The sequence below is a fragment of the Aplidium turbinatum genome, chromosome 1 (assembly GCF_918807975.1).
Source record: "Aplidium turbinatum chromosome 1, kaAplTurb1.1, whole genome shotgun sequence".
Taxonomy (NCBI): domain Eukaryota; kingdom Metazoa; phylum Chordata; class Ascidiacea; order Aplousobranchia; family Polyclinidae; genus Aplidium; species Aplidium turbinatum.
In genome coordinates this window covers 16,667,417-16,690,607 of record NC_137472.1, presented here as the reverse complement: position 1 = coordinate 16,690,607, position 23,191 = coordinate 16,667,417, and the positions used below count along the sequence as shown (strand labels likewise).

At 37.3% G+C, this 23,191-nt stretch overlaps 3 protein-coding genes across 3 annotated transcripts; 1 reads left to right on the top strand and 2 right to left on the bottom strand.

The window, feature by feature from the left end:
• Nucleotides 1-876: 876 nt before the first annotated feature.
• Nucleotides 877-18,709, top strand: LOC145770056 (NEDD8-conjugating enzyme UBE2F-like). Its single transcript, XM_082581647.1, has 6 exons — nt 877-1,045; nt 1,404-1,480; nt 13,876-13,959; nt 14,798-14,926; nt 15,230-15,262; nt 16,270-18,709. Exons 1-6 carry the CDS (start codon nt 931-933, stop codon nt 16,387-16,389), a joined length of 558 nt encoding a protein of 185 aa, XP_082437773.1. The 5' UTR covers nt 877-930; the 3' UTR covers nt 16,390-18,709.
• On the bottom strand, nt 3,615-4,446 carry LOC145770077 (uncharacterized). The gene is made up of 2 exons (XM_082581668.1): nt 3,963-4,446; nt 3,615-3,837 (listed from the first exon to the last, which is right to left on the bottom strand). Exons 1-2 carry the CDS (start codon nt 4,180-4,182, stop codon nt 3,719-3,721), a joined length of 339 nt encoding a protein of 112 aa, XP_082437794.1. The 5' UTR covers nt 4,183-4,446; the 3' UTR covers nt 3,615-3,718.
• LOC145770066 (uncharacterized) lies at nt 5,255-6,293 on the bottom strand. The gene is made up of 2 exons (XM_082581658.1): nt 6,167-6,293; nt 5,255-6,008 (listed from the first exon to the last, which is right to left on the bottom strand). Exons 1-2 carry the CDS (start codon nt 6,285-6,287, stop codon nt 5,632-5,634), a joined length of 498 nt encoding a protein of 165 aa, XP_082437784.1. The 5' UTR covers nt 6,288-6,293; the 3' UTR covers nt 5,255-5,631.
• Nucleotides 18,710-23,191: the final 4,482 nt, after the last annotated feature.

Here is a 23,191-nt window from a genome sequence, read left to right as displayed (position 1 = left end):
GAGCTTTTCTACGAAGCCGACAGCAATATCTTTTATGCCTTTTACTAGAAGCTGGATAAAACTGATTTCCAAACTTTTGAAAGTTTGCAAAGAAATGTTGGGTTTGTTCGGTTCAACATATTTGTGTGAGCAGACGTTCTCGGTTATAAACTTGAATTGCCTGAGATCAAAGCTGAGTGACTCCTATCTACGTGATTATCTATATTCAACACTATGCTTATCTACCACAAACCTTGAACCAAACTTGACCTGGGTACAGAAATTAAGATGTCAGTTTCATCTTTTACATTAACACAGCTGTGTTAATGTAACTTTTACAAAGTTTTTGTATGTGCCAACTTTTTATAATAAAGCACATATCCTAACTTATATAATACAGTCTAACTTATCATATCCCATGATATGTATACTACAAAATACTTAAACCCGCAAAATGCTTTATTGTAAGAAAATGATACTAAATAATACAATATTGCTATATATTTATATATAAAAAAAAATTCTATAGATAAAACAAGATTGTCAGAGGCTGTTGACCTGCGGGCATTCTCGCATTATCAAGTTTGACCTACTTGGAAAAAATTTTAGATATATATCCTTGTTGTAATGCATCGTAATTAATATTATTAACCGTATCAGGCATATGCAAAAGTACTAAGTTCTCAAGTAATACCACCCCTAACAATCCTCATTTGTTGTTGGACGAATGTTTAGTGCACTCAATAATTGCTTCCATAGAAACGAAAAAGGGTTTTCTAATGCTTCAAGTCTTCATGTTATCAAAATATTGTTAAAAATGTTATTCATGTTGTTTTGCTCAAAATGTTGTAAGTGACACATATTTTTACTTTTTTTTCTTCAAATTTTAGTATTTGTCATAGGTAGTGAATGTTTTAGTCTGGTGCTAGATCAGTGTGGTTGCACAACCAAATGATCACTTTATCAAAGAAACTGCGTGAAGCAAAAGCAAGAAAAGATAACCCAGCATTGTCATGTTCACCCAGAAACAAGTCAATTTCAATTAGAGATCAGCTTCTTACCAAAGGTTTAACATTCATGAAATGTGTTTTGTAGTTTTATAATGAATGCATTTAATTCAATTACCGTATTATTAATCAGTGGCAAAATGTCAATGGAAGTTTGAAAATGGCATGGAAAAGGTTAGTCATTGCTTGAAGTTACAGTAAGGTCATTAACTGCTGCTTCGAACAATGTATATACCACTGTCTATTCAATTTCTGTAGCCTACTACTAATCAACTATATATATAGTGGAAGTTTTTTTTATCTTTCTATTCAGCGTGTCATACTCATCTAAAACTGAGTATTTAAATGTCAGCATTTTAAGCTTTTTTGAAAATTTAAATTACCACTCTTTGAAACAAATTTTATTCGTTATTCTAGAAATTTCTGATATAAAAAGCCATGACAATTCGGCAGAAGTCACTTTCGATGATCCTAACAAACTACATGAATTCACTGTAAGTGTTTAAAAAAAAACACAATTATATAGGCTAAGTTATATTTTTTGTTGCAAGTGTTAGTGTATATAATATATCTTTACCATATAAGAATTCCTGTTCATATTCTGTGCCATGGCGGATTGGCTGTTAAGAGGTTAGGTTTTTTAGCCAGCATGTGTGTAATAGTCTAAAAGTTACCAGTGTTGTCAATATTATATAATATATATACAGTGAAACTCCGTTGAATACCAGCCTCTTTAATGGAACCACCCCGTTTTCACTTTTAAAAGCAATGTAGTGATGGAACAACTTCCGGCTCCGGCCAAACTCCAGCCACTTTTGCTACTCCGGCTACGAGCCGAAGGTGATAGTGGCTCCGGAGCCGGAAGTATGTGAGCCAACTGTTTGTGTGGCTATAGTCAAGTTCATCATGACCTTGGAAGAATATAATTTGTTGTTTGATTCACATTGATTCAATGTGGTATTTTAAATAAGGCTGTGGCTATTCTTACAACATATTGTAAAAATAGCCTCAGAGGCTATTCTTACAAGCACCACTCAAGCATTACGTTTGACATCAATATGCGCTCATGCGTGATCAGGAACTGGTATACAAGTCGCCACCCTGGTTAAAAAGGCGATGACGTCACACAGGAGGAATCCACCATAAAATGGTGGAAAAGTGGGGTGAAATTAGTCAACCATGACAAAAAAAAGCATGCAAGTGTCCGCTTTTACCTAATAGCTATGTAACACAGGCCCGAAAAACACCACATATCTCCTTAGAAAAGAGTTAAACTTGACAAAGTTTAGCTATTTATCCGAAGAATACTTCTAAAGATACCAGCATTTAATCAATAATATATCTTTGTCGTTTCTGCTTCGATTTTTACAATTGAACCATTGCTGGAAAGCGCAAGCTATCGTTTATCCAAATGAAGGTCAGCCAGACTCTAAAAGTTAAAAATATTTCTTAGGTAAAGAGTTGAACTTGACCGACTTTAACCATTTATCCCAAAAATACTTGTAAAGATACCAGCATTTAATAAACGCTAATCTAAAGAACATATCTCTGTCTATTGACAAGCAAAAGTTGAGGTTGATAGCTTTTTCACAAAGCGAGCAACCGAAGCAAGTATACAAGTCTCCCCGGTCTGCGATCATTACATGTCTTTATTAAATTAGTTGTAAGTTGCTTGTTTCTGCTTCGATTTTAACAATTGAACCATTGCTGGAAAGCACAAGCTATCGTCTATCCAAATTAAGGTCAGCCAGACTCTAAAAGTTAAAAATATTTCTTAGGTAAAGAGTTGAACTTGACCGACTTTAACCATTTATCCCACAAATATTTTTAAAGATAACAGCATTTAATAAACGCTAATCTAAACAACATATCTCTGTCTATTGACAAGCAAAAGTTGAGGTTGATAGCTTTTTCACAAAGCGAGCAACCGGGCTTCAAACACAAGCAAATAGCGCCAGATGACTCGTTGCATTTCCGAAAAGCTAGGCTATTTACAAAAAGTGAATACCGCACATGTTAAACAAAAACTGTACATATTTTGAGCACAGCACAGTAACTGTTAGGCCAGATCATCACCCATGTGTCCCTCCTCTCCTTGCCTAGATGAGACCTGCCATTTGTCCTCGCAACCCTTTTTGTTTCCCGACCAAACTGAGAAGTTTAGAGTTTCGTTATTTGTTGGATGCAAATAGACGCATGCTTACATTTTTGACCACCTTAAAACACTAAACCAGTTTCTGCTCGACATAGCCTACAGTGTTCAATTTTTGTCCCAGGAATCAACTCTTCAAGCAATACTTTCCCTACTTTGTGTGCACTAACATCCTAATTTATATGCCATTGTTAACAATTGCGATATTCGTGAATTCATTTGAGGCTTTGGGTACCGGAATTAATATACTTATTTGAACTAGCAAATTCAATCCACAACACTTTCCACTAGGCTGTTACTTAACACTAAGCACGCATATGCGCTGCGATTTGTGGCCGTGTTAGCAACTGAAAAAAAGCCTTGGTGTGAAGATCACAGAATTGTTCAAAATGTGAGCTCAGTAGCCTATTACTGTGCTTGCAACTGCATGGTGCTATCAACGTGCAAAACAACTCGGCTCCAGGTCCCCTGCGGTCACAGACACGCATATTATCCCTGAATAGGGGGGTATCGCGTTTGCCATTCGCTCATTGTCGCCTGGTTTGATTGCAAACAAGTCTGTTCTATGTAGTTGCTTTCCTCATTGCGTCCAGTATGTCAGCACAATTGCTTTATCATCGCGAACGCCATTGTCACTTTTCCTCATCCACCTTTCCCAGGCTTGTTCGCGATGAAAGGCACAGAGTAACACGTAGCAATCTGCGGAACAAGAAGTCGTGGGCACTGAGTGGTAAAGTACAGTAGCAACTTAACAGTGACGACACAAATGCATGAGCAATGGAGACAGCACACAAGCAACGAAAATGTTAATGCAATTCACTAACTTGAAAAAACGCTTTCGATGGCCTTGATTTCCGCCTCACATTTATCGGTCATGAAAAACGAAGGGTTCCAGTTTTCTGACCACCCTTTTACAACAGAAAGTGCTTCTGCTATGTCCGAAGCTTGTTCATTTAAACGTAGCAACAACCTGGTAACCAACATTCGTTCTGACGCAAAGAAAAAATAGAGGAAGGGAATACTTGGACGTCTTGTAAGTTGCATCCAAGAGGCAAATGCCTTGGCCGCAACGATGCAACAATCGTATTATCTTCATCTAAGATGAGTTACAATCAACTAAATTTTCATCTTATGATAGTAGCCTACAGAAATAATATACGGTACTGTACGTAACATTGAAAACCACCAAGCCTACTACGTAAATATGGTAAAAAATAAATTGTCTCAAAAAGATTGGTTATGACCCAAACCCTGCCTTTGGTTACCGCTGGACATGTCACTTGGTCCAATCAATAACACCACATAGGCGTATGGATTTGGCACACTAGATGGAAAAAATACAAAAGAGGTCAGTGAAGTAGGCTAGGCTACTTTGAATCAACAAAGCTTTTACACCTGAAAACTGAGTGTCTTTAAGAAACGAGATGAAAAGTTGATGAAACAGAACACATTTACATATGTTTATAGCATTTTTTGCAGTTAGTAAACCGTTTCCTCTTTTATGATGCCTAACCTCCACTTTGGTGAAAACACTGTGCTTTGCAGAAACCTTTTCAGAATCTTTGTCAACAAAGAAAAGGCTTATTATTGTAGTATGAATATCAACACTTAGTACACTAGTGAATTACAATGACAGGATGTTAAAAATCAACATTAACATGGCACCGTATGCTCGTTTCTGAACAACAACAAGCTTCGTTCCTGCTTTTGCTTCGTACTCTTCAATGGATCTCATGGCATCTTCAACTGAAGCCAACCACTTTCAACAATAAACAATTGATTTTTTACTGTTATAAACTTATGGATCTTCATCACCCATTTTTTGCCATAAGAAATCAAAGCATTTATGCCATAGCCTAAGATTACAGTGAAGAAATGTAAATACTACACACATGCAACAAATCTGGATTTAGCGAGTATAAGGTAGCTGATAGTTTGAAGCTCCAGTTTTTCTTCTTTCCTTCTACTATAAGTACTTCACCACATTTAGGTTTGTTTTATTTTGATGACAGCTCCTGATGAGTCAGTCAAAAAAAAAACTGCAGCTTCGAGCTACCTTTTACTTGCTATTTTCAAGTTCTGTAGCACCATTTGCTATGAAAGAGTTCAACATACGTATACTAATTGTGTTAAGTTGGAAACAGTAAAATAGTTGAATATTGATGAACTGTTGAAGGTCTTGTTGGACCGTAGTATATTGCAGCAACTACATTACAAACCTGTACTAGTCCATGACTTTCAGCCAGCTCTCCCAAAGAATGTTAAATGTCCTAAATGCATCAGAACTTTTAATGCCAGGATTGGACTCATTAGTCATTCAAGAACACATCGTTAGCGTTTTATGTGAGGACCATTGAAGAAACGATTTTTATCAAATGTTACAAGTTTCAAGCATAACGCGTCAAGGCCAATAAGTCTTTTCGTAGTTCACGGTTTACATAACCTTGGTTTAATTGACAAAGCGAGATTGCAGTATCACCTGAACATTCAATGTCACTTCTCCATAAGGTTGCATTTCCTGCAGAACCAAGACTTCGTTTTTGGCGGCATTGTTCTACCAAGACATCTCAGATGGTGCCAATCCAGACACGAGTCGCACATGATGCTGTCGCCTGCATCAAGATCTAAATAACAGGAGATGCACAACCAGCGGCCTTTATTTCGCAAAGTGGTCAGTAGGTTCTCCATCAACTTCCAACCGTCAAAAGAAAAATGTCTTCGCACAGAAGCAATGGCAATGTTTTCATCTAAACACTTCATTGGAATTCTTTCGGGCAACGTTTCAATTTCATTTTCTTCGATCAGTCGATCGCTGAATGGACGCAAGACCTCTTCTACTACCTCAGAATCGACAAACCAACTGAGTATTGCTGAAAAATATGACCATGGGTGACTTTGTTTGATGTAGCCTACGTACGCTTTGACGTAGCCTATCGGCTAGGCAGACCCACAGAAGTCAAAGTGTAGTTTTTTAAACTAACGTAGGCTATAACAAAAATGAAGTCACACAAACATAAATGCAACAAACCTGCTTCTTTCTGAAAAGACGACTTCAGTCTGAATGGAATTGGTCCGCTCTTTTTTTGTCTCTTGCGTGGTAACCCAATGACTGTCAATCCAGCTCCTTTTGGCCTGCCACGTTTCATCATCTTCGGTGGAAATTTGATTGATCCTGCATCATCTGTTAATAAACACAACGAGAATCGAATATAGGCTACAACGTAGAAAACATCACTATTTCAACGTTTTTATTAAAAAATTAATAAACATAATGCATTATGCAATGCAAGAAAAAACAACTAATCAGAAATGAATGTTTCAGAAACAGCACATACTTGTAAAAGACTGAATAGAACTGGACGGTGTCTGCATCATAATCGCACTGGTATCAACGGTCGACAAGACGTCACCGGGTGTGTGCTGTGAACTACTACTTGAGACTGTAGGAAGTGCAATTCCAGGATCATTGCTGGAAGATGTTGCAGCAGCACTTCCAGTATCAGTGCCTGAAAAGGATCACCTCTGAGCAATGAAGAAACAATAGAAGCGTCGCACGAGTCTTTACTGGACAATTATTGGATGTGTTGCACTGTTGCAATGGGGGCCAAACTGACGAGGTTACGGTCCTGGGCGGAACATAATGTCGTATAATCGTAAATACGTGCACTGGCAGTAGATATTGTGATATACCGTATTTTGAGTTGGAAGCGAGCACTTGAGGTGTCAACAAATCTACATTAACCTTTTGAAAACAAGATTTTGTTGCAGCCAAAACATGCTTCTGGCGTGGTTACCGAATGCCAACCAATCCAGTATCTATCAAAATCTGCTAGGTGTTTCTCGATGATTATTTGCACAATGCTGCATCACCTGCCAATAAACTCATTACTTATCAAATAATGCAGACCGTGCTATAATCTTAAGAAACATGAAACGTAGTGTAAGCGCAGCATGCAAGGCAAGAAAAAAAAAAAAAACTAATCAGAAACGAAGCTTTCAGAAACAGCATACTTCTAAAAGACTGAACAGAACTGGACGGAGTCTGCATCATAATCGCACTGGTATCAACGGTCGACAAGACGTCACCGGGTGTGTGCTGTAAAGTACTGTTTGAGACCGTAGGAAATACAATTCCAGGATCATTGCTGGAAGATGTTGCAGCAGCACTTCCAGTATCAGTGCCTGAAAAGGATCATGCAGTTGTTCACAAAAGCAGAATTACTGAGCATCTGCAACCTTGTATAATCGTAAATTAGTGCGCAACTGCGCATGCAGTACATATTAGCCCACATATTGGATAGCTCAACGCCATAAAAATCATTGCTCAAAAAAAAATTGACTGCAAAATCACGACGCAAGTTGCAGTAACTAACCCATATCTCTTCAGATATTTGAAACAGTAGGCTAGTTTTTCTGATTTAGTAAATAGTGCTAGCATATAGGCCTACCTTTCTGAGTTTGACCCAAAAAGTTCACAACTTGGAATTTCTTTCCTTCCTGCAAGAACTCTGCAATTTGTCGTAAATTATCCAGGTTGTATTGGAATTCATCCATTCCTTGTTCAGATATCATTAACGCAATCTTCTGGGAAATATCTTGAACACGGCAATACTTTTGCTGTTCTGATAAAACACATCTTCTTTGAGGCTTGTTAAGAATCTCAACAGCTGGTAATGTGGATGCAGGACCGTTGTCCAGTGAGTTTCTTGTCAGGCGATGGGATTTAAGAAAATATTGCATTGTCCACCGTTCTGAACAAAGATTGGGATTGTACTCTGACATATGGAGCTGCCTTCTAACTGCCAAGACATGCCTACAAGGTAGCAGCATTGATGATGTGAATCCACAAGGACATGCTGTTGTTGTGACTGCCAATTCCCCATGGACACGAGATTTTACTATGGCAGAATCATTCAAAATCTCTGACATGACAACCTTTTCCGCTAACTTGAATTGTTGTTGCACATGAATATATGCAAATGGTGTCAGTAGCTGTTGGTATTGTCTCTCCGCCACACTTGAAATCGCATCAATTGGAACCTTAAGGAAAGCATTTGACGCTTTGTGGTCACGTTCGGTGGAAAGAGATTGGATACATGCCATCAGATCTTTAAAAAACATGGTCATTCCTGAGTATCTTGTTATGACACTTTTCAACTTTCCATTGATGGATTCCAGTCGATTATTAGTTCTGTTCAAAAAATTAGCTTTCAAGTTGCTCAGTCCATCCACCCATTGATGTCGAATAGCATGCCAGTTATCGTTATAATATGTTGTGACAGCAATTGGGACTGTGTCAACGAATTGGTTATACAGTAAATTATAAGCTGACTCATTTTTGGCATTTGCCAGTTTTCCTAAAATTTCCAGTGATACCTGCCTTTGGGCTGAAGAAATGCCTAATTTTTCCATGGAAACTTCTCTACGAAAAGTGCGAAGGGTATGAAAATAGCAAATTAAAATTTCTGCAGTAGGCAGCATTTTCATCATGGCATCCCGCTCTGTCATGTCTTTGTCAGCCATTACAACCTCCACTTTATCCCAAGCTGGATTGTGGAGTTTAAACTGAGTTAACAGCTTGCTGATAGTCAGTTTGTCTTCAGTGGCTACAAGCCACAGACACACAATTTCACTCTGACCTAAGCCATCAACATTCAGCATCACATATAATGGCATTCTCAAGTCATTAAGTTTGTAGGTTGCATCAATCAGCAGCATTTCGGGATATGCCGCAAAGGTTTCCCGCATGTCTTTCGTTTGAAAGTATATCGCCTGCAATTGTTTGTCATCATCTGCAAACACATCTACTGCAGCACCTAAAATGAAAATAAACTGAGGATTAGTATACCCTACAAAGCAAGAATCTTGACAATCCTGGGCCAGACTAAAATAGCGCAAAACAATTAGGCCTATTAGGCACTCCATCAGATTTAAAAGCAAAAACATCAACTTTTAGTGAAATTTGTTTTCTATTCTATGTTATTTTAATTATTGGCCAGAGGAAGGATGTTTAGGCCTTTGGTAATATTTACATCATATAATCAATGTTCCAACTGAGCGGTTGTATACCACTCTCACCCCATTCTCTAAAAGATGCCACATTGCAATGCTTAGGGTCCGTTAAAAGGATCCATTAGGAGTAAACTTTTACGTAGATTTCAAATTTAGCAATGTTTTCTATTTCTATCCACTCAAAGTAGAATTGTTTCAAGATATTGAAGACCTTTGATTGAATTCCTTGATCCCGCTTTCAATCTTACAATCCCCATAGCGCCTTATGTTGCAACAAAAATCTTTGGAGCATGAGTTTGGGAAAGTAGAATGAATTCTTGTGAAGAAAATGAAGCAAAAAATACTCTCAATTGACCCTTTATAGCTCAATGTTGCAAATTTTCCACACGTTGTATCTACTGCTAATGTTCTGTGTTGGTTATACTAGACAAACGTTTTCTGAATAGAAAAACGTCTGAAAATTAGATATTTTTCTTGTGTAGCCTACTATGATGTGCGTACTGGTAATCCGCAGTTTGCTGCAGTAGACGGAGTCTATTGACCGATAAACCAGGCGGTCAACACTTTAAATTGAACTGGCAATGGTGAGATTGAACCCACGTCATCGAAATAATTCATCTGCAGTCTAAACCATTACGGCAAGAGGTCAATCGCGAATTGATTAATTGACATTATATCTGAAATGGTTCAAGAAGAATGCTCACAATATCATGTGACACTCAATCTGCAGCAGCGACCTGTAGATTGCAAATACGCCTACGGTGTTGACCAATGTTACAGGCAACCTGGTAGCCTATTCTTGCATTGCTGCAGTACTACAATGATGCAAAAAATTACATTTTTCCAAGGTCATGACCCTGACCACAGCTTGCACACACACATCCGGCTCTAGGCCGGAGTCACATCACCTCCAGTACGGAGCCAGAATTTGACCGGAACCGGAGCTCATTCTATCACTACTTATCATACTGCACATAGAAATTAGAAAGTCATCTCTACTATTTAGCATGAACATATCTTGTACTGTATAACAGACAAAAAAGTTTTGTCTGTCGACTAACCTTTTTCTTTGTTCATTTCATTAATAAGTTCATCATAGGTGTTTTCATACAAAGGTCTCTGTTTTGCGGCAATATTATGCAGATCTTTAAGAATAACTGTTTTTCCTGTAGAAGCTGCAATGTGCTTTTGTACCAACTTTTTATTTGCCTTGGTGGCAAGCATTTCTCCGATCACACTGCTTTCTGTTTCATTTAATCTTCGTTGTTTAGGCATCAAATTAAATGCATTCTGAAAAATAATTTATATGCACATAATCAAGAAAACGACATATCTTTTGACAGGTGTCCAACCCACAGAGATGGGCAAGATCACCAGGTTTGGTGAATCGGCGGCTTGAATATGACCAGTTTCGCACAAACTGGTCATATTCAGCATGTGCGTAGTCATGCGCGCAAAGTGAAATGACCACTTTACCGTGTCTTACGATGAAGTCAAGATCAGAAAAAACTGTCTTGCAACATTCTTAACGTGTTTTAGTACAGTAGCAAACAATATCTGAACTTCAAGTGTCATAATCAAAATGCAATTATACACGAAAAGTAATTTTTTGGATAGAGGGGGTTTTGGACGGAAATTTCAATTTTTTTTACTAGTGGTCTTAGAATGTACTGTTGTATCCTAAAACCTGGGTTAAAATTGAATTTGAAAAAAAAGCCGATTAACCCCCCCCCCTAATGTTATCGCTCTTTTTTATCCTTCACATAATTTCTGATGAAAGCCTCCTTATCATATACAGGGCTAGTGTGACCATAGCTCAAAGGCTATGACTACTACAAAGGGTTATTTCCACTTACTTCATTGAAATCATGATTATGATCATTGACATTACTAATCTCAGTGATGCATAGCGCTTTTCCATCTGACGTTGCATTTACTTTGATTCCAAATGGACAACCTTTGATAAAAGTACTGAAAAACAACAAAGATGAGGTGACATAGGCCGTGTTGAATCACCCATAAGTACACCTGAATTAGCCATAACTCACGTTAAAGTAGCCTACCTGCAAGTCATGTCAAATTGCCCATAAGTTGCATCCAATTACCTATAAGCCCACCTGAATTACCCATAAAGTCACGTTGAATTACCACAAGTTCAGCCGAGCATTCTCATAAATCTAGTCGATTTACCCATAAGTGACGTCAAATTGCCAAAAAGCTGCGTTGAAGTACCCATAAGGCATGTCTTTATGGATAATTTCATGAGACTTACGGGTAATTCGACGAATTGTGCTAATGAGCAATTCGACGTAACATATGGGTAAATTGACAAAACTAATGGGTAATTCAATGCAACTTAGGAATAATTCTGGGCATGACAATTCAATGGAAATTACAATAGACAGCATGCAGGAATGGTTCAGCAGAATATATGCATTTTGCTAAGTTCTAAGCATTCATAAGGAATGTAGGCAATTTGCACTTATGCAAAACTCAATCTATTAGCAAAACTTATTACAATAGACAGCATGCGGGAATGGTTCAGCAGAATATATGCATTTTGCTAAGTTCTTAGCATTCATAAGGAATGTAGGCAATTTGCACTTATGCAAAACTCAATCTATTAGCAAAACTTATGCATATAGGCTACATGAGTAGCTCAACCTATGGGCACCAAGGACAAAACCATCATTACTTACCTTTGATTTGGTCTTTTTCCTTGACTACATGATTTGGGTGTTCTTCCTCCATGCACACAAGCATACTGTATTGTACGATACTTCAACTGTTCATTCCAGGTTTTTGTGGATGTAAGTGCTAGACGTCGTTTTGCGCGTTCAATTGTTATGGAATTTCTCACATAAACATTGACAAAGTTTTCTTTTTCCCATTGCTTAATAGCCGAAGAAAGTGTCTCAAAACTGTAATATAATGCTCCCTTCGTAATCATGATGACGATGGATTCATTGACGTGTAGTTTCGATCAGCAAAATCAGCAACTACCGCGGTTCACTCTACGATCAAGTGTGCAGCACAAGCCAATACGCATGCGCGCGAAATTACGTATGAGCGTCGTCGGATGAAACGCCTGAGCGCATTAAGGTCTTGCTCGAGTAAACAACGTCTTGCTTGAGTGGTGCTTGTAAGAATAGCTTCAGAGGCTAGTTTTACAATATGTTGTAAGAATAGCCACTTCGTTTAAATAATGCAAAAATACACAATTACACATGTTGGCTGTAACATTGGCCTTAAATGCATACCGTAATAGTATATCATATTAGATTGAAATTGGGTGCAAAGCAGTCAATCAAAAATCTTCAATATCTTAAACACAGTGCAATACTACATCACATGGATAGTGAATAATGCCAAAATTAAAATCTACCCAAATGTTTACTCTTAAATGAACCCTTTTAAAGTACCATAAGCATTGCCATAAAGCACCTTCTTCAGGAGTGCCTGGGTATCGCTTCACTGGTGTACCAACAACCAGGGCGATTTGAGAGGACGATTTGGACCCGGTGCCAATGAGACTCTCAGGCCCCACATTTAGACACTTCTAAGAAAAACTCACCCTATCCAACGAGTATGTACGACGTGTTTTTTCAAGTTCTTGGGCCCCTTAGAATAGTTAATTAGTTACTGGCCGTTAAAACCATCTCAGGTCCAAAAGTACCTTCTGGACCTCTCTGTCATCGCTACTGCTAACAATCGCTTGGTTAAAACAATGATTATATATATAAAGTAGATATTAACAAAGACCCAAAGCTCCGGTCGGAGTTGACATCCCTTAGCCAGCTCATTCAATCTTCGACTAAAATCTTGCCTCCAGTACATCACTATACCAATGTGCAATATTCCTCCACCACACATCCGAAGAATGGCAGCAGTTTCAAACTTGCACCAACAAATTCTCAATTCAGCAGAAAATCTTCCAGGAGTTCAACAAACAAACCAAGCACCGAAAATCTCGCGACTCAACTCAAGCCACCCTTCTACGAAACTGACCCATCCCCAATTAATATTACAACGAAGTGGCAGAACTTCTGGAATAACAGAATCCATCCTGGTGGAGAGTTAATCACCAACCCAACAAAAGCTCTCCCAGGCTTTGACATGGCTACCAGAAAATTTTGTTCACTGGAAACCGCATAAGAACAAAACAAACTAAAACAGATGACGACCTTTATCGATGGGGGATGAAAACTCAATCTAGCTGCCCAAAATGCAACGCTCCAAATCACTTCACAGACCATCTCACACTGGAGTGCCCAGTTCCCCAGCTTCAAGGAGGATACCTCTGATTTAATAAAAACTGATTTACAACGCAATTGGTCTATTTAAATTAGGCCTAGCATAATTGCCAATCTGAATCTTTATTGCAGTTAAAATGGTGTTCTTTTATGGTAATTTAAAAAAAATATTATAAGTGAAAAGGTGACTCCTGGACTGTCACACTAGCCATCTATTAGAACAAATGATTATAGGTTGATTGAGATTTCACTTTTTTCTGTTTGACAGCGTTCACACACTCTTTGCCGAACCCATATCTTTAATAAATTATTTTGGTCTCGGACACAGGACACACCTGCATTCCTGCATGGCCACGTTTTGCCGCTTCTGCCTTTTTTTAGACCTATGTCATGTTATAGGAAGTACAATATACTGTTTTTCGCTTTGATGGTTAGAAATAAAACATTAAACTGACTTGTAATAATTTGAAAGGTGACCGTGAAGCCAGATGAAGGAATGTGGAAAGGAGGGACTTTTCAATTTAGTGTTTTTGTTCCGGAAGAATACAATATTAAGGTAAAGCAGAGCCATGGGTTTGTGGTATGGTTGTAATAGCAATATGTTTTCAGACTGATAAAAGACATTTTGCATTGCAATGTATATCATCAGTCAACACTCTCTTATCAGAAACTCAAATTTTATTTAAAATATAAGACAATGTTTGTAGACGAATTATGATACCTTTCTAATGCTGTTTAAAATGCATTTTAAGCCCTATTCTGAACTTTGTATCATTAGTTTGCTTTACTAAGCTATTGATCCCAGGAAGCCATTCATATCATTATGTTCAATACAGTTACTTGCTTCTGCCTCTTGATACTTTGACAAGCTCCCAATCTGATAATTTTTCAATCCCAGCACAACTACAAACATCTCATGGTAAATACCGAAGAATGCATTGCCATCAATTAGGTTAAGGCAATAATAATGTTACAGTGTAGCCCAGCATGAACTAAGTAAAACATACATACTGACCTTAAAAGAGAAAACATTGTGAAAGTAAAAATTTCCTTCCACGAATGCAAAAAATAATGATTTAAAAACCTTAAGCTAAAATGTTAAAACAATGATAAATTGATAAGCCAAAACTCCTAGGTGATTATTAAATAACTTTTAGGCTATAGTTATGTTAAAGTCAAATCACATTTTTATGCAAACCTTATGTTTTTTCTCCAAGATCTTTATGTAATTTGCTTATTACATTTCATGTTATCATTATATAAAAATGGTCTTTTTTCATCCAACAGTGGTAGATCAGACCTACCAGTATATACATCATAGCATACCCAATTTGTTTTTCATCAAGAGTATTGTGAGTAATTTTGTTGTTGACAAGATTTTTATTTGATTTCAGCCTCCTGTTGTAAAATGTCTTACACGTTTGTGGCATCCTAACATCAATATGGATGGAAGCGTTTGTCTCAGTATCCTCCGAGATCACTCATTGGATGGGTCCGGCTGGGCCCCCACGAGATCAATTAAGGTGTGGCGTCTTCCAACAATCATCATCATTTACATGTTTTCTCCTTCAGATTTTTGCATTTTTTTAAAACGTTTTGACTGATATATAATAGCTTTCACTGTATTAGCTTTGCCAGGCTTGGCCGAATCCACGACTAAGTTTAAGAAACTATCTTTATAGCCTATTATTATGAAACTCTTAATATTATAACATGGGTCTGGTATGTGATCTAGTTCTTCACAGGCATGGTGTAATTGCTTTCAAAGGCCACATTTTAGGAGTTTGTATTGTGACTTCAAGCGCTTACACAAATCTTTTCTTTAGGATATCATCTGGGGATTAAATTCGATATTTACTGTGAGTTCCGTTTTTGTGTTTTTCTAATAAAGTAGCCTAATATATATCATTTACGATACTGTAAACGTTGATATTGTGTGAATAAACCTAACGTTAATCACCATTGGAAATAGCTCTACAGTCTACAAGTATATCTGCTATTTACAATCGCTGAAAAGTTTAATAATATTCTTCATCCAAATCCGGTGTTATCCCCGCTAGTGGGGGTGGCCCTCTCCTTTCTTGTAGCTATTATTTTTTCTCCATTTGATTCTGTCCATGGTATATTTTTCAGTCCGACCTTGTCTGCCTCATCCTTTACCCGTGCTTTTTGGACAACCTCCTTTCCTCTTCGCATACATCTTTAAAGCCAATGCCTTTCAAAGAAAACTTCCTTCATTCCTCTTTAGCACACGTCTATGTACCATCTTACCCTATTTTCCTGTGCAAGTTATTCTATGATCTGCCTCATCTCTACCGTATTCATTAATTCTTTTGTATTTTTTTCCTTTCTCGCTTTTCCCCACACGTTTCTCACCACTGCCCTTTCCGTTCTTTGCAGGATTGCCAGCTCACTTCCTCTTAATGTCCATGTCTCGCTGCCGTACAACATTGCAGGCCGCACAAAATTTCCCTTTTGTTTTTAACGAAAATTTTTCGTACAAATGTTTCCTATATCCCGAACTTTTTCCAACCCAATCTTACCCCTCTTGTCACAACTGCTTCACATCCACCGCTTCCATTTATCTGATCACACAGATAACGGATGTTTGTCACTGTTCCTACACCATGACAGAAATCTTCAACTAAACCCTTCTTTATCACATTTCCCACAAACAAAATACTTTTCCAACCTTGTACCACACGGGATATTTTTTAGTGCTTAGTCTTTGAGAAGGTTTCTTATATTTCACTTTTATAAGCAACTGTGAATTTTTGTAATAATTACTAGTACAAAACATTTTTTCAACGTTGTCAATAATTGAATCAACTTGTTAACGTTCTCTATAACACAACGTTTATTTCAGGATTTAGTTGACTTTGATGACCCTTTGAATATAGAGGCGGCCCAACAGTACCACAAAGACCCCAAAGCCTTTCGAGGAACTGTAGAAAATTATTTATTTAGATATGCTCTTCATCGATGATACTAGCATTGCTCGTGTCAGGGACGTTACATTAAGGGATGCGAAACTCTGCTTCTCCGCCCACACAAGAAGGGTCAATTTTCAGATCTATTATCCCTTAACGTTCTGTTTCAGTTTGCTTTCAACCAGAAACTGTAAATTGATTTTAGTTTAAAACTAACTCTGCTTCTAAATAGTCCGTAAAACATGTTGCAAATGAAGAACAGGTGATCCTTGGTGAACATTGGCCAGTTAGTCAAGCGTAATGCAGTTTGGCATCCCCTTAATATAACATCCCTAGTTCATGCTTGTGTTGTGTATGATTCCGTCATTGCTTACGCTTGCAAAGACAGTCTTTCATTTAGCTGGTATGAAAATCGGCAAGTCTTGCCATTTTTTACGTAATTTGACGTTACATTTAGGTTTAATTTAATATTGTACTTAGAAACGTTATTAGCAAGCCAACTAATCGCTGTCAGTGGAAGAAGGCGAAGAGTTAAAAGTGTCTCAGGCCTTATCCTGGCAATGGTATTACGATTTCTTGGTTACTGCACAGGAAGAACAACACCGGTGTGGCATTGTTGAGTTCCCATTTGGTTTGCTTTGCATGATATGAAATAACTATCGCTCAGAAGCAACGTGCACTCCAGTATTTCAGCATTTGTTAAGTTGTCCCAACTAAAATATCAGATCAGGTAAAATGTTAATGGCAAAACTTATGTAATGTGCCACTTGGAAAGCTACGACTCAAGAATTAATGCAAGTGAGCCTGACCCTTTTCTGACTGTTTGCTCACTTTAGATTTGGGATTGAAGGTGGTCTGCAATGACTGATTATTATTTTAAACATGCCTCTTGTGTATAAAGTTTGCATAAGAGCCTCGTTGTTAGAAATTCACGCAAGTCAAACTAACAGCATCCTAAACTTCTATATCCTGTCCATGTGTCACTTAAGACCAGTTTATAATTTTTTTTTGTAAGTACTGGTATCAGCAATGTGGCCTAATCTTACAATATAGACATTAGACATGCACGCATGGGTGAAAAACTTGACAATATCCCTGTCGTTGAAGGGTTTTTTGTCATATGTATTGCTTGTGTTCGTCAGGAGAGACGTACATGAAATGTCAGACCTCAAACAAAGGGTTTGTCCCAAAATCTTTCGGCTACTATGTCAGTGGTTATTGCTTATTGCATGTATTCATTTAGAGTTGATTTGCGCTACAGAACTTGAATATGGTGAGGAGACGGTTTTTCATTGCTGTAAGCTGTAGTACTTTTCGTCTGACTTTCAGCTTCAAGCAATGTCATACCACCTTATATATTCATGTGATTGGTCAGCCTATGATCGTATTTGTGCTTTGAAAATTTGCTGTCTACTTGAGCTTTGAACCAATGTCGTGGTTTCCAAATTCTTTCCAAACAGCAAAATCCTTCATTTTAGAATCTTTGCAAACGTTGAATCAATGTGAAAATGATGGTTTTATTGTCTGGGTTGCTGGATACTGACGATCCATATTTCTTGGAATATGTGGACACTAATAGGTTAAAAAGAGTTATAGCCTAACTCCTAGTTTAATAACGAAGTTTTGTTTTGGATTGATAAGTTATGCGGCACATGTAAAATTTGCTCACATATGTTGTTGCCTGGAGAAAAAAGCTAATTTCAAGACCAAATTATGTTCGCTTGCACCTAGGTGCTAATAAAAAAGGCAACGTCTAAAGTTAGTTTTCGGTCTATACTTTGTTTATTTCAGTGTAATGTACTCCTCGATATGTAATTGCAGTAAGCGTGTTGATGTTGTTAACTTTGTACGGCTTGCAAACTTATTTTTCCAGCTTGTTTGTCATTCAAGACACTTTAAAGTAGATCTTAAACGTACAACTCTTAACGTTGTTTTTACAACTATTTTGTCAGACTCCACCAGTCATTGAACGTTTACAGTACCGTACTAAGCTCACCACAATTTGTTGCTTTTTAAAAGATTATGTCTATGTTGTGTACTTGTGTAGCGTATGTTTTGTGACGTGTTAAACCTCACATTTATTTCGATGTCGAGCATGTCTGAACGGTCGCGTTTTGCCACCTGTACCTTTGTCTTGACGCTGCAATGTCAAGTATCGTTTTTGTTCTGATTGTCAGAAATAAAATCAAACTGCAAACGTGCTGTGTAATTATGCGGTTGTGTGGAAAAATTTCGTCTTTTCAACGTTGTTCAAGTTTGACCAGAAAAACAAGCTTTGCCCAGACAGCAAATTAGTCGTTTTTTACATTGATTCAACGTCTGGAGCAAGGATGCCAGAGCTTGTTTTTTCTACCTAGATCTGGGTTTTTTGACCACATCTGGGTTTTAAGTCTTTTATTTCAAATTTAGGTAAATCTAGGTTTTTTAGTTTTTAACTTTGTAATGTACAGAGCTTGCACGGCATTAAGGCACTGGGATCTTCGACAAATGGTCCACACTGCAATACAAAAATGATAAGGTACCGGTAATGTTTTTTGCATCAGCTACAGCAGTCAGTGAGGTACAGGATGCTGAAGAAATGATCCAACTTTATGAAAATGTGGATGACTAAAAGTTGGAGTAGTACAACTATTTGTGTTACGGTACTGAACATTTATTTATTGTGAATTTGAGTTATTCTTTTCAACATTATGTTCAAATGAAAAAGGCTAAGCAGGGTTTATTGCTAAGAACCAAGTTATCGTAGTTGTACACCAAGCAGTAAGCAGGCATGATGATTCTCCTCAGCCGCAGTCTACAACTCACACAGCAAAAAGGTTAGTTCAAAAGTCAAAACTAACCTTAATGGCTAGCCTATACACTCATACATCTAGTCAGTTTTAGAAATTTTGGTTAAACACACACTGAACCTTGCTAGCTAGACGCTTTACCATAAAGGTAATTTTGAACCAAAATCTTTGTTGTGAGCTCATATGGGCCTACCAAGCTCTTGCTTTTGTATATAGTTATATTACATCATTGAGCACTTTTTGTAGTATTAATAGTTTTCATTGTTTTAGTTATATTACATATATATTAACTACCATACCAACATAAGCATGTATATAATTATATATACGTGTTACTATTTGTAGCTTTCTGGGGCTTCTGTGTAATGATTTAAAATGGTGCTGAAAGCACACGCAGGTTTTTTTTTACCGCTTTACTACATATTTTCTGGACCTGTTTTTTTTCGCCTCATCTGGGTTTTTTTTAGCACACAATCTAAGTTTATTGGAAATTTGTCGCTGGCATCCCTGGTCTGGAGACGTTGAATCTGGTGAGTTGAGCAGTAGCTTATCTGTTTTGTTTTTTTCAGCATTCAAAAGTAAACATACGGACTGGGCGTGACAATTATACCAAATTTTAATTTATCTACCTAAAATTGAATACTCAAATAGGGGAGACCGGGGCTAAAAGTAACAGGGGTAAGTTGTAACACTATCATTTTCTCCCCAACTAAACAGAAAAATGTATTTTTCTATTGCGCCCTCTATCAAGTGTATTGTAGCTAAGTTACAGATAAACCCTCGTTTCAATATCTCTCCGTACAGTTGAGTTATAACGAAAAGCATTTTTTGCCTACTGAAAGTAAAATTTTAGAAAAATAAACTTGTAGTTACTACGACAAGAAAAAGTAAGCTAAAGGGCTGGTCTTTTTTTTTGATATAACCATTTACTTAGGTATTTAAAAAATTAAAGGTGACCAAAAATATGTGGCATTTTATTGGTGAAATATCGAACAGTTCATGGCTAACTGCTATTGGGGCAAGATGTAACAAGAGCTGTGTTATGTTCTTTGGCAGTAAATGAGCTAGATTACTTGGTAACTGTTACAATTATGCGTAATTATAAAAGAAAAAGTGAACGTGGGAAGATTCCACCTGCTGTATTAAAACGTGCTGCTGAGGAAGCCATCACTGGAAATGAGTCTATTCGAAAAATTGCCAAAGATTACAACATATGCCATGTGACTTTGTACAGACTGGTTAAGAAAGTTAAAGGTAAACTTAACTAGCCTACCTAAGATAGCTTACTGATTGTAAGAAAAAACATTGAACACCTGTAGGCCTATGTCTTTCGAGCGTATTCGAACAGTAGATTGGGTCAGTAGATTGGGTCAGGTGTGAAAAGTGCCATGGTTGGTCGCATTCTCAATGTACCGAGGGATTGCCAAAGTATTATTGTCACCTTTGTGAGGAGTAAAGGAAAAATGTGAATTTTTGAAATGCCTGTTATATTGTGTGCAGTTTTGCTTCAGTGTGTACCTTCTGGTGAAAATTTTCTGACCTTGAGGAGTGAATAAACCTTTCTTGAAGAAAAGTGAATGTTTAGTAAAGTGTTTGCTATTTATTCGCAGGAAAAATATTCTGTTACAACTTGCCTCTGCCTGTATTACAACTTGCCCCAGATCCGGGGCAAGTTGTAACGCCCGATTAAAGTTTTTCTAGGCCAATTTTCTCAAAATCCTTCATATATATCACAGGGCTTTAGGTGGAATAATATGCGTAAATAGTCTACCTATACAACTAATCTCCAAAAAATTCGCTCAGACTTGTTTTTACAGACATATAATAAATAATTCAAAAAATGTTACAACTAGCCCCGGTCTCCCCTACTTGACCCGTTGTGTTGTGTAATTTTCAGTTGTCATTTGTGTGAGCGAGACAGTTTCTTAAATGTTTAGATTTGACCATATTTTTGCTGTGATAGGCTACTATATGATTCTTTAGCATTTCTTTTAATATGTATTTTTTCTTATATGCTTGAAAAGGGCTGTATGACTAGCCGAAAACGTTCGCTTTTGTTTTATAATGTTAAATGTAGTGTTGTTGCTGAGTTATGTTTGTTTATGGTTTAAAATTGAATAATTTACCAAACGTCGACTTTTTATTGACCTCTCAAACTAAGATTTTAACCTGCTCCTTGTGTCCAGAAGTCTTACCGAAAACCATAGTTTTACCGAATATCGCAAAAAGTCAGTAAAAAAAAATTGACTTTACTTGCCCTATTAGGTTTCAATGGTAGCCTAAATTTACCAGTGACTTTGTAAATCTGTTTCTAGTGAATCGTGTCTGACGAAGTTTTAGATTTATAATGCCACCTTGCGTAAAAATAATGTTGTTGGAGGCCAACGTAAGGTGGAGCATGTTCGTTAAAATTGTTGTCATTCTGAATAGAGAACTGAAAAGACTTTTGGTTCATTCTTGGCGCGATAATAGAATGATGAAATTCAAATTGGGTTGAATAATGTCTTGCACAAGCTTGCAAAGCAGCTTTTTATAGACAACGTTACATGACTAATCTAATCAGTCAGCCTACGAGGGTGCATGACTGGAATGGCATTTCCTGGTTGAAAATATTACTCGAAAATTGTCGTACTTTCAAAAGTCCATTTTTAAGCTTGTCTTAATGTCAACACGTTAATTCAATGCGATCTAACGTTTATTTCAAACATATGATTATTCTTTTATTTTTTTGTTCTGTAGTTACGCACAATGCCTTCTTAAGCTTTTTGTGACAACAATTTTTTTGTTCTTCAAGGATTGTGTGCGTATACGGAAATGACGTAAAAGTAACGGATACACAGTTAAATCACGGATGAAGATTTTTGAATAAAATTTTAGAGGTTGTTTGTTGTAGTAATAACCGGCCCACAATAAGTGCAGCCCATTGTATGCAGTAGCCTATAACCTGAACAAAGAGAAAGAAAATTTAAAAGGTACCGTATACGGAAATCTTAATTGAAAATCTAAATAATTTGAAAAAGTTATTGTATTCAAAAACAGACGTAGAGAGACTCTCCCCGTATAAAGGTCTTCTCATAAAAGAGCATCCTGTGTGAGTAGGCTAACGTGTAGTCACTTAGGCCTACCATTCACAAGGCTCCTGTGGTAAAATTCAGACGTTTGCAAAATTGCTTAAATCTTTCTAAAACCCTTAGCCTACATTTGCTTTCAGAAATGAAACAGAACTTAGTTCATAGAGCCTTGGAGGAGGCACTTTGTTCAAATTGAAGTTAAACAATTTAGATTTTGTGACGTCACGTAAACGCTTGTAACTCTTCATTTAATGCCAACAACGTATATATACCATTTCTTAAAAATGTTGAATATGAAACGACAAAAGTCGAATAGTCGCGAGGTACAAATCAGGAAAGGGACAAATGCAAACACTGTCACCTTTATGTTTTATGTCCGACCATGAATGCATAAGCAATATCACTTGCCAATGCATAGCAGGGGTCCGGAAAGACAAAAGACAAAACGCAAAATTTAGGTAAAGCGTGCTCAAGAGAAAAATAATTTAGCCTACTAAATACAAGAATCTTGGCACGGTTGCAACTTGCAACACCTTGTTATTTTATATAAAAAATAATTTTATGTAATTAGTAGCGATTAAAAAAAAACAAGGTAAGAAAGGCATGAGCAGAAGAAAATGATCTGCAAAGTTTTTAGGAGTTGAAATCTTCTTGGTGGTGTGTTATTGGTCGATGTAAAAAAACTTATGGCCGTACCTTCGCATTTAAGAACTTAGAAAAGGGATCTTTTAACCATTAGAAGAATAGCCCAAACTGTTGGCTTCTACTTTTCGCACCAGTGCTGTATAGTTTATCTATGATTGTTTCTTATAAAAATCAAAATTAAGCACAGCAAGTATTTTCATATCTAGCAGGAGTGTACAGGAGCCATAGGCTTGGAATATTTAGGAACCCGAGTCTCGGTTGTCGGCCGGAGTCAGAGTGACGCCGTAGGCTAATTATTGGCAAAATCAGAACCCGAATTGGAGCCGGACTCTGATATTTTGCCAGTTGATAGT